General features: G+C 37.4%; 1 protein-coding gene across 1 annotated transcript in view; it reads left to right on the forward strand.

Annotated features, from left to right (window-relative positions):
- The window catches only part of LOC107089927 (neuroligin-1-like), a 36,285-nt gene that overhangs the window by 16,217 nt on the left and 7,269 nt on the right, over positions 1-12,799 (forward strand). Inside the window, exons 2-6 of the mRNA XM_015382992.1 lie at positions 889-1,101; positions 2,661-2,927; positions 3,488-3,849; positions 5,901-6,061; positions 9,369-9,529. Of these exons, the coding sequence (XP_015238478.1) occupies positions 889-1,101; positions 2,661-2,927; positions 3,488-3,849; positions 5,901-6,061; positions 9,369-9,529 (1,164 nt within the window). The remainder of the gene's footprint in view (positions 1-888; positions 1,102-2,660; positions 2,928-3,487; positions 3,850-5,900; positions 6,062-9,368; positions 9,530-12,799) is intronic.

The raw sequence follows: 12,799 nt of genomic DNA on the forward strand, positions 1-12,799 counted from the left end.
AGGTTTAGAAAACGTGTCAGTAGTTTTCCTCGTTAGTTTTTACTTGATGCTAAAATATATTTTGAGCTGTAAAGTTTAAAGTGAATTCTTGTATTGTAAACAGTTGATAGAGATGCCATAGGAGGTTTGTGTAACTTGCAGTTCATGGCCAGTAGTTGGCAGTCTACTGCATGATGCATAAGGGGTCTTTCTAATGGACTATGTGCATCTAAAATATTAAACTCCATATTTATACACAAGAAAAGTGACTTTTGAATGTTTGTCCACCACAGTGACAAATATGCATGAAAGGATTAACTGTTTTCATGTTAGATTAAATTGTTAAATCATCTGGCAGCAAAAGATTCTACAAATACTCCAGATAATCTTTGATGTGGAAATGATTTAGTAAGAAAAAAAGATTTTTTATTGTAATGATCAAATGTGCTGCAGCATGAGAAGTGATCAGTTGTGGCATCATCTAATCAATCAGTTTGATTGATGCCTTCATGACGTAATGATGTAACGCTCTGGCTGCTCCTATCATGCAGTATTTTAGGTCTAACAGAAGTTTCAGTTTATTAAGTCACTGGGTCAGAACAAATGTCCCAGTCTGGTCTACATGTTAGATATTAAAATTGTTTGTCCAGATTGTCTCCAAGATAAAAAAAAAACACCTTCAGCTCTTCTTTTTCCAAACTCGTCCTGTTTGCGTGAACATCTGCCTCTCCAGGCTTAAAATGAGTCTGACCAATCAGAGTCTAACATGTTATTAAATGTTTAAAATCCTGTTCATGTTTGAGGCCGTTGAGATGATTTATTTTCTATCTCAGACTTTCTCTGCTTTTGTTGCTGATGTCTGGGTTATGTTGCTGAACCCTCTCTTCTCCTCTTCGTTGTCTGTTGCAGGTTTCCTGAGTACCGGGGACCAAGCAGCTAAGGGGAACTACGGCTTGTTGGATCAGATCCAGGCTCTGCGATGGACCAGTGAGAACATAGCAGCCTTTGGCGGTGACCCGTTACGCATCACTGTGTTTGGCTCGGGCGCCGGAGCGTCATGTGTGAATCTGCTCACTCTGTCTCACTATTCAGAGGGCAACCGCTGGAGCAACTCCACCAAAGGTGAACCTCTGAGAAGTCTACACTCATAGATCTAGGCCGGAGCAGCGGGACTCACAGAGAAGCTCTGGAGATCTTGGAGGCAGAAATTACATCAATCTCAATATAGAAATTCATTCCAGAACCTAGAAGAAAAACATATCTATCTAAACATATGGGAGGGAGGAGTTATACTCATCACACTTAGCCTTGATTTAAGCTACACACAGCATAGATCAGGGATGTCTAGAGTGTGGCTTGTGGGCCATTGGCTGCCCTTTGGCTCATTCTGTAAAGACGTATCAGCAGCAGAGGTTGATGCAGATGGAGGCTTTTGATTTTTAATTAATGAATAATTATTACTACCATTAAAGTGTTCTTACAAAGGAAGATGTTGGAAACAACACAGATTTTTTCTTTTTCTAACAACATTTCTTAACGCTTCGCAAACAGGAGAAAATCTATTCAGTCAAAAACCTCAGACCAGGATCTGCTTTGATTCATTTATTGATCTTCAGTCAATAAGCAATGATTTTTCATAAAAGAGAGTCCAAATATTTAATTATCATCGGAAATAATACATTTTATTCTTTTTTACAGCTTTTCTTTTATCTTTTCCTACTTTTACATAATTATTTAAAGTGTTGCCACGTTGATTTTTCTGCTCCATCCTGAATGAATCATGTGACCCAGGAAGCCTTTTTAAATCAGTCTGAGCTCCACTTAAACACCAGAGCTAACTAAATAAAACACAAAACAGATGTACTGGTTCTCAGATGTGGGATTTAAACCAGAGGGACACGTGATGCCGTGTCTTTACTAGTAAATCCATGACTAACCGTCTGTTGGTCCAAAGTGGTCTAATAACAGATTCCACCAACGGAGAATGTTTACATTTTTTAACAGACATTTTGTGCAAAAACTAAAATCTACGTAATCAATTTGTACTTCATTTTATTTTGAATAAATGCATTTCCCCAGGATTTGAGCAGTTAATTTAGATAATATGGCATTTAATAAACAAGTTTTATGTTCAATATAGAAAAAACCTTCTCTGATAATACAGCATAATTATTTCAGTGTAAAGCCAAACACTCTATTAGCAGATCATCTTACTTTCCTGCTCAAATTAAAAGTAAATACATTTATTTTAACAAGTTTCGCATATTTCTCTATCAGTTTTTTGCAGAACATGGGTACTAATTATTTTGAGGGGTTGTAAACCTGGCAGTTACAGGTCTAGCGCCCCTAGTGGCTCAGTGTTGCTTTATAATTCAGTTCTCTTAAAGAAAAACAAGACAAAAAGAAAATATACTTGTGTTTTCCTTCTTTTTGTTGAGTTGAATGGGAAAAAAAGCACTTTAGGCCTTTTATCATTTTGGCTTTAGTGTGTTGATCAGATCCTGATTGCAAAGACGGTCTACGGTGGTCTCTCACAGTCAGAATCTGCTTTGTGGTCCAGGACTCTGACAAAGAATTTAACTTTGACTTGAAGCTCCCTCTCAGACAAAATATAAAAGTATGACTTTAGGAGAATAAATGAGCACACAATGTAATACCCACTCCTCCATTTTTGTCTCCAGGTCTCTTTCAAAGGGCGATTGCCCAGAGTGGGACAGCGTTATCCAGCTGGGCTGTCAGTTTTCAACCAGCCAAGTACGCCCGGATGCTGGCCCGGAAGGTGGGCTGCAACCTGGAGGACACCGTGGAGCTTGTGGTGTGTCTGCAGAGGAAACATTACAAAGAGCTGGTGGATCAAGATATCCAGCCAGCCCGCTACCACATCGCCTTTGGTCCAGTCATCGATGGAGATGTTATACCTGATGACCCTCAGATACTCATGGAGCAAGGTATCCATTTAGTTTCTACTGAATAATCGGAATTTATCACTAGTGGCTGTCCACACCACAACACTTAAACATAAATCTTTGTAGTAAAATATTCTTTCCCGTCATGATTTGTGAACATTAAGATCTAAAGAGAAGCGCCATCTCCTGGTCAGACCCTGTACTTCAATGAAAGGGGGGAGTCAGAGGAAAAAAATATGCAAGGGGTCACTGTAGTGGCTGGAAGTTGGAGGGAAGGTGGCCACCACTGGGCTGCCGTTTGACTGGGAACGGCCATTTTGAATGGCTGCTGCTGTAAAGCAGCTAAGAAGGACTGGACCACGGTGCTCATGAACCTCTAGAGATCTACCATAGAAAACACTCAATCTAAGTGCATCAGTCTGGGCCTGTAGCTTCATGGGGCAGAGGAGTTTTCCTCTATATGTTCAGTTCAGTTTATTTCTATAGCACCAATTCACAACACAAGTCATCTCAAGGCACTTTACAGTTCAACCAGATCATACAGTCAATATATGTCTAATGACAATAAACAAGATTCTGTTTCTGATCTTTGTCCTTTTCAGGGGAGTTTCTCAACTATGACATAATGCTGGGAGTGAACCAGGGTGAAGGCCTAAAGTTTGTGGAGCTCATCGTTGACAACGACAACGGCGTCCAGGCCAACGACTTCGACTATGCAGTGTCCAGCTTTGTTGATGACCTCTACGGTTACCCAGAGGGTAAAGACATCCTGCGAGAGACCATCAAGTTCATGTACACTGACTGGGCCGACAGACATAACCCAGAAACCCGGCGGAAGACGCTACTCGCCCTTTTTACCGACCATCAGTGGGTGGCACCAGCTGTGGCAACAGCTGATCTACACTCCAGTTTTGGGTCACCGACCTACTTTTATGCCTTCTACCACCACTGTCAGACAGAACAGGTACATCTACCGATAATGTTGTATCTACAGCATCGGTACTACGTTAGAGTTTGTTTTATGTATTATTGTATGAGACATAGCCTGGTGATTTACCAAATGAAATTATCTTTAAATTCCATTTGAACCATTTTATAAGAGAATGATTAAAATAGAGCTCTGGAAAAACAATCTAGAAACAAACAAAAATGTCTTAAATTAAGTGTATTTACCCTTAATTTGAGTAGGTAAATGAGGTAGTTTGCAAATGGAATTAGTATTTATACTCTTAACATAAGATGTTTATATAAAATTCACTTGGAAAAAAGACAATGCATTTGTCTTTTCTTATTTTAAATGTAAATTGTCTTGTTCTATTGGCAAGATGTCTCATTTATCTCCTCAATTCAAGAACAAATGCACTTATTTTAAGAAAACAATGACTTATCTAGATTTAGATTTTTTCCTGTCTGGACGCCTTTTCACACCATTTTTTATCCTTGCAAGGATCCAGAGGAGGAGAATTTCTCTTGTGTGTATGCACGGTCATATAAATGTAGATTTAGCCTGTTAATACAGGTTTAGTGCTAGCAACATTAGCAGTTGACCTCTTCCCATTGGTTTCTAGTCTATTTGACAATAAGTAAATATTTAACCAAGCAGCAGAACTTCCTGGTTGGTGGAATCACACCTTATGGTTTGAATAAAGCCAAACATCGGGGTAAGAAGTCAGGCTGATGTTAGAATCCTTCCATAAAATGACCTAAATCTAAGATGAAGACCAATACTGAGCCTCCTCATAAGCTTTTCTACTATGAAAAACGAGCCAAAAAAAAAAAAAAAACTTCTTTCACTCTTTACATCGTGCTGCAAAGCTTAACTGAGGCCCAACTCTAACATGGTTTAACTTAGAGAAGTTTAATTCCTGGGATAATGACACCTTTGTTTGTTAAAAAGCTGATAAAGGATCGACTGATGCCTTATTTTTGTTTTTCTGCTGCAAGTGGGAAACTGCAGGAGTCTTTCTGTCTTTCTCATGAGTGGAGATTGAATAAAGTGGGAGATGAATAGAGGTGCAATGCCTGAACTAAAGGGAGAGGCTTTGGTTTACTGGTTTACCTCAATGCAGAAACAGCTGAAGCTAAAGCCTGTGGCTGCAGACTCAATAAATTACAGAACAGGGATAGTTTTTCATAGAAAAGTGTTTCAGATGTTCCCTGTTTGGAGAAAGTCTCTGGGATCATTCAGGACTTCCAAACAGATTTTATCTTTATCAGACTTCATGAACTGTGGATCTAAACCTAAGCTAGCTGGTTGGATAAGCCGACATCAAGCATTCAGTTTGCAGATTTCCTTTCAAATATCTACTTTTTCATTAATTGATTTAAACCCATAATTAATAATAGGAGTCATTATGGGTTTAAATTAAGACTCAGACAAACTTTGTCTAATTTCATTTTGTACAGCTCTCATGACTTTTCCATTTCTTAAAGTGCAGCAGAGATTTAATGTAAACATTGGGAGAAAAAAATATTTTTTGCTTATAAATTTTTTAAAATCTGTTCTTTTTTTCTTTTTATTCACTAAAAGCCATTTGAATGTTTAGGTTCTCTGGTTTTCAAATATATCTGCATCATGAAATCTCCTGATTAAACTCAAATTTTACAATTCACAAAATTCACACTTAATTGTTGTAATAAACTTGTAATAAGTAAATATAAATAATGACATAATGTAATAAAACTTGTGATAATTAATTTAAGCCAGAACATTGATATAATATTTAATTTCCACATTAAAAATAGTTCAAAATATAAATAACCAATTAATCACACAGCTACTGCAATTTAATGGCGTCCTATTTGTTTGTATCTCTCACCATCCAGCTGTTTTGCAAAAAAATAAAAAATGTTTTCATTCTTGCTTCCATTCATCTAAAACGCTTTTATCACGGTTTTTAGTCTGACTTGTGTGATTTTCCCCAACGCTGCTCTGAGAAGCATTATCTACAAATGTTGTGCATCTGTTTTCTAGATATAACATCAGTGTGATTTGATTGATCTGCTGCTCGTTAGGTTCCACCGTGGGCGGACGCAGCGCATGGAGATGAGATACCGTATGTGTTCGGGCTGCCCATGATCGGCCCCACGGAGCTGTTTCCATGCAACTTCTCCAAGAATGACGTAATGCTGAGCGCCGTTGTCATGACCTACTGGACAAATTTCGCCAAGACTGGGTATGAATGCATCAGACATGTTGCTAATAGAGCGTTTTATATAGATTATATCAGACTGAGCTGAAAATTAGAAATTCTGTGGCTTATTTCAGCAGGATGATCAAACATTGCTATGGTGCAAATAATGTCATGAAAAGTACTGAAATTTGCTCAAAAATCACTAATTGTTGTATTTAATGTTGGAAAGATAAAGACGGTATGTGATAATATTAGTGGTTTTACCTGCTTAAAGGGTTAAAAAGGCAGAATGATCAGAAATTGGGTTTAAAACTCTGCAGAAAGCATCAGAGAGAAAAAAAAAGCTGTGCAGGCGTGAGAAAAACAGCCTGAAACATCAATAACTATTAAAATAACTCGTTCGTTGCCAACAGAGGGGTGAATTTTAGGATAATCCAAAATGTTTTAAATTTCTTCTGTTCAGGATTAAATAGTTCTTCATTCCAACGGCCTGAAAAATGTTTATTATTAAATCATAAGACGGTCCTTCTGCTCTTATTTGCAAAAAGCATTTCAGTATAACTTTTCCTTTATGTGTTTAATAGTTTAATATTAATAATTCTCCACAAAGAATGCAATAATAAAAATAAAGGCAATTAGAAAATGGATTAAACTTAAATATGTGAATTTAATGTAATTTCAACCCAATGTATTACATCACAGCAAAAACAAATGTTAGAAAATATAACTACAATTTATCATAAGCATTTACAAAAAGAAATAGTTGAATTAAATGTTAAAACCAAACTGAGAACTAAAATATATGATAAATTGGAAGTTCTTTCATCATCTGCTGCTTTCTTCTTTTAAATTAATACTTGATTATAAAATGGAAAATATTGTTTGACTTTAAAGCCTTGGCTTAGATTTAAGTATTTGGAATCTAATAAAGATCAGATTATTTAAGCCCAGATGCATAAAACTCGCCACCAACTGGTTCTAGTTAATTTAATGCAGTTTATTTATATAATGACGTCGACTGATGAAAATAGAAAAATGGAAGATTAGGACGATAAACCAAACCTGATCTAATCAAACAGCGTTTTAGATTTTTTAAATTACAAGACAAAATCTTTCAAATGATAAATTATAATTTAGGGATTGTTTTTTTTTATCCTTCCTTTATGATTGTCCTACGGTTTACTTCCCACTGGTTCCTGTACCTTTAATTTAGACTTTTCTTTTAAAGCCTAATGACTGGAAGAGAAAGCATCAAACCAAGAATGTTCGAAGCTTCCAGACATTTAGTTCAGGGTTTTGTCCAAGGATAATTGGAACAACACACAATTACCATTATAAGCCCATGAACAAGTCAATTATTTCATTGTAATTGTGTTTCCTCAATACTCGGCTCCATTTGATGAGTGAGAGGGTTGTGAATTGTACTGCTGGGTTTATGGGCCGCATTCTTTATACACACCCTCCACATCGCTTTCAAATCGCCATTAATTAATAGCCATGCATTGCAAAGGAACATTCTTTATGGCATAAAATAAAATTAAAATTCCCTTTTCCTGCCTCTGTCTCCTGTTGCCTTCCAGCCAAGGCAGTAATTGTTTTTCCGAGCACATAATGGGGGACATTGGCTTTTTCTGAGTCCTGCCCAGTAACCCTGAAGGGAACAGAGAGGCGCTAATGATCTACATATATAACCTGAAATTGACATGGAATGCTGGCTACCTGGGAGATTTATACCACCCATTTGAATGGTTAACCATGTTGCTGATGAGCTTGGGCCAGCTCCCTCTGCCTCTCTCAGACAATGGGACGCTCAGTGAGGCTGAATGGGCCCCTCAGCTGCTGCTGTTCATCTCAGATTTGGACTTTCTTTAACGTTTATGTTCAACTTTCCTATGGAAGCAGAATTCCCGCTGACTGTGAACCCTTCGCTTTCAGTCCACAGGCTAACATCCGATGGAAACAGAGCTTAACATTTTTAATTACAGTGAAAGTTAATGAAATAATCTGCATCCAATGGAAACATGCAGACATTTACATATAAATTAACTCACACTATGACGCACAATGATGTAACTTCTGACATGTAGATGTTTTTATCATTTAAATTAAGACTAAATGGGATCATATCCACCTGAAAACCTTTGATTCTATCAAAATCTGTCAAAATGTTTCCCTAGATTCCTTCTTTCTGACCTTTTTTGGGAGAGCATCATGTATGATTTCTAAAAACTTGGTGATTCACATCGTATGAAACCGGTGGGCTGTTCCATTACAACATCTGCTTAATTAAACCCGTTAGCGTGAGGCTAACGGCTCAGGATGGTATTTTATTTCTTTTTTATAATCAACTCTGGTCTCTTGGTGTACATTTAAACTTCTCCTGCATCAGTTCTTTACCATACCAGGGGTCTCCAACCTGTGGCTCCAGAGGCGCATGTAGCAGCTCGTCGTGTCTTTGTCTAAAAACAATAATATTCTGAGAAAAGTTTTTGATTTACAACAAAAAAATTTATTATTTTGGATAGAGGTTTCGAAAACAAACTAAATTGTTTAATTGCCTTACTGGTTTGACATTTCTTGGTTCTAGTTTTCTTCAATTTAACCATAAATTCTAAACCATTTATCCAGCTGATGCTCATAAAGGCTCACCAGGGTTTTATTCTTCTAATCTGATTTTATTAATCAATTATAGGAATTAAAATGGCTCTTTTCATTGTAAAGCTGAGTGACCAATGGGTCATATAGGTGCTTTAAAAAAGTATTTACCCACTTTAAATTAAAAAATACCCTTAGTAAGATGCTCTTTAATTTTGTTTGTAAAAGTACAAAACTTTAAATGTTGACAGTGAAAGCTGAACCACAGTGAGATTAAAAAGGCTTCCCCCCTTATTTTCTTTTTATGAGCCATTTAGATGCAGACTTGCTTAGCGTGCTTTGGATTATCATCCCATTTTAAAGCTCCTGTGTGCTTCAGCACCTGCTGTGCAGGATTCCTTAATTGTGTCGCTTGGTTAGCTGGTTTGGCCTACTTCGTGTTGTCCCACAGATTCATTTTCCTGCCTCTATGTGGGCCTGGGTCCAGCTGTGAAAACAGAGCTAGAATTTACAGTTTCACCTCAGTTGAATGGAGCAAGGAGGGCGATTCCTTTAACACCTTATTTTCCTAAAATAGCTTTTTATTTCTTCCACGTATCTTTGTTTAATCTTAAATGTTGAAACATGAAAAAAAAATAAAATAAATCAAACACAGAATTAACCAATAATGGGAGAAAACTTCACAAAGCTTAATACTGTATAACAATGATCGAGTTTTCTTTAGTTTTATTGTTTAATTGCTTCTTTGTTTTAGGGACCCAAACCAACCTGTACCCCAAGACACCAAGTTCATCCACACTAAGCCCAACCGCTTTGAAGAGGTGGCATGGACTCGTTACAACCAGAAAGACCAGCTTTACCTGCACATCGGCCTGAAGCCTCGGGTCAAAGAGCACTATCGGGCAAACAAGGTACGCCATGGCCGAGCTCTATCTTTAAAAACTCTATTTTTTATATTTTTATATGTTCAAAAAGTCACCTATCACTGAACTTCTCAAAACGAGTTAAATTTAGGCTTCACACGATGTTGGTGACAGGATAATGTTACACAAGATAGAAAAGCTCTTCACTATTACAATCAAAGACCATCAACAGAAATTCATGAAAATTAAATAAGTCTTTGCTTTTATTTTTATTTTTAATGTCTTCTAAAATCTTTATTTCAGACCAGTTGCGGTATTTAATGGACAATTGTAAAGATGCTGGAGTGCAAACCTCGCAGTGCCGTTAGGAGTTTCCTGTTATAGTCTAAAAAAAAAAAAAAAAATATATATATATATATATATATATGGCACCAGATGTTTTTGGTTTCCAGCCTATTTTCTTGCCTACATCGACACTAAATTAAATTCAGTCCTATTTAAAAATACTTGCTTTTATCCCAAAGTAAATTAAATGTACTTTGGGATAAAAGTACATTTTTATCCTCGACGGAGGAGCGGTAGAAGGTCAGCAGCAGATGAAGTAATTCATGAGAAGTTTTTAAACGAGTATTATGTGTTAATAGCTGTAGGCAGGAAGGATCCTCTGTAGAGGCTTGTCTTTCATGGGCTCGGGAGAAGCCTCTGACTGAAGACAATTTGATGTTTAGTAATCGGATGAAGATGTTGCACAATCGCTTCATTTTATGAAGACTTCTTTATGAAATCATCTCCAGAGGTTCTAGAGGAGTTCCTAGAACAGCCAGCGTCCTTTATTCCCTTCTTGAGCTTCTTTCAGTCATCTGCTCTGATGGTGTTACCACAGCAGATGATGGCAGAAGATAGAAGATAGGGATAAATTTGCCCTTAATTTGAGAAGGTAAATAAAATGTTCTGCTCTTGACTTGCCAGCAGTGTTTTTTGGGGTGGGACATGTAGGCACGGTGACAGTCGGAAGGACCTTACCGGGGCATAACAAACATGGCTGTGCAGGAGGACTCACCTGTCGATACTACGATTGACTTGGTTTTATTCAGAATAGCAAAAATTTCTTGTTTGAAAAAGGAGCAAAGAGAAGCACTTTGTGCATTTGTAGATGGGAAAGATGTCTGTGCATTAATCAGCTTACTCTGCTAGTTTTGAAAACACTCTAGAAGCTGCTGACGAGTCCTGTTGTGATCATCGTGTCTCCTTTGGCTCTCATGGACGACCAAGTTGCCAAAGCTATTAAACTGGATATCTCTGCTAGGAAGCTGGATGACAATGATTCGCTGCTACGATTGGCCAAAAGTGTATTATAGACGGCGGGTACTAGCTGGCACGTCACCCAATCAGCTCTAAGTATTCTGCTAAACATCCCTGCTTTTCACAGACAGACTGAACGGCAGCCATCCCAGAGTGATAACGTACAATAGTAGACATTCAAGATTTCCCAACTTTCCTTGGTTGGTCTTCGGTTGGTCCTTGGTTGGTCTTTGGCTGGTCCTTGGTTGGTCCTTGGTGGTCCTTGGTTGGTCCTTGGTGGCCCTTGGCTGGTTGTTGGTGGCCCTTGGCTGGTTGTTGGCTGGACCATGGCTGGTCCTTGGTGGCCCTTGGCTGGTCCTTGGTGGCCCTTGGCTGGTTGTTGGCTGGACCATGGCTGGTCCTTGGTGGCCCTTGCCTGATCCTTGGCTGGTCCTTGGTTGGTCCTTGGTTGGTCCTTGTCTGGTCCCCTACAATTCCTTGTTAAACATCAATCTTTGTAATAAAATATTCTCTCTGTCATGATTTGTGGACATTAAGATCTAAAGAGAAGCGCCATCTCCTGGTCAGACGCTGTAATTCAGTGAAGGGTAGAGTAAAGACAATGCACGCCCACGAGAAAACCAGTGGCTGGAAGTTGGAGGGGATTTGGCTGGAAGTCACAGGGGAGTATGCTGCCATTCAGCTGCTGTTTGACTGAGAAGGGTCGTTTTAATGGTTGCTACTTTATAACTCTACTCAGTTCTACACACATCAATCTGGCTACTGCCAAGTATTTTTGCCCTTATAACAAAATAATTAGATATTATACATTTTTTTCTAATTCTAATAGGAAATTGTCTTAATCACCTAATAAAATTAAAGGAGATTGCAATTGTTTTAAGAAAAATAAACTATATATCATATTTTTGCATTGCGTGCATCTTTTCTCAATCAGGACCCATCATCTATACTCTGCTAATTTATTTATTACTTTACTAATTAAATAAACTTGCGATGAAAAAGAAACTTCCACAAACCTCATTCTTAAATCATTTGCTAGGATGGGTTATCATGAGACCTGAACCACCTGTTTTACCACAATGTTACCAATAAATATGGTAAAAAACAACAACAACATAAAAATCTTCAATGCATCAATTTAATATAAATCTGCCTCGTTAAATAAAAAAAAAAGTTTTTCCTCTTTTCTAAGTTGAAGCTGGAAAGTTCCTCAGAAAAAGGGACGTCCTAATTTTTTAAATTAATTTAGAACAAAATTTCTACTTATTTTAAGCATCTTTTACTCATTTTAATATCAATCTTTTCAGGTTAAATTAGAGAAAACTTGATGTTTTTTTATTTTTATTAGATCTCCCAAAATAATGTTATTTTCTGTAAATTTCCATCATTATCTTCAGTCCTTCTACATCAGGCTGAAGGCCTGTAGCTCAACAACTGTCCCAAATGAAAAGCTTGATAATAACAACCCATAAAGTAAAGTGCATCTATAGTTTTATTGGATAATTGTTGCATAACTGAGTAGAGGTTGTTATAGACTTGTAGAGGTGGTTCACCCATGCAGAATACATGATAGATCTGTAGAGATATGCAGTAGAATTAACATTTTATTCCTGGCAGCCTGACTTACAGTAGCTAATGATCAAATGATGCAGAATGTCAGTCGGAGAGCATGAGGCACAGTTCTATGGTTGCATCATGACTTTCTGCAGAGGTGTGACAGGATGTTAATTCTGGCAGCACAGCCTTTCGTGAATTTACTGTCAGACGGATATTTTTCACATTTTCACATGTTATTTGTTAAAAAGGTTTTTAAATGAGACCCTGAATCTAAAATAAAAAATAAACCTTTAGTTCTACTGTAGCAGCCATTCAAAATGACCATTCCCAGACTAAAGCCACCTGACTGATAGCACACTTCCAGCCCCTGCAGTGACCCCCTCTTGCATATATATATATATATATATATATATATATATTTCATGTTGCACGATTGTACCATAAAAAATTCCTAGTTTGTGAA

Source organism: Cyprinodon variegatus, unplaced genomic scaffold (assembly GCF_000732505.1).
Source record: "Cyprinodon variegatus isolate N-32 unplaced genomic scaffold, C_variegatus-1.0 Scaffold272, whole genome shotgun sequence".
Lineage (NCBI taxonomy): Eukaryota > Metazoa > Chordata > Actinopteri > Cyprinodontiformes > Cyprinodontidae > Cyprinodon > Cyprinodon variegatus.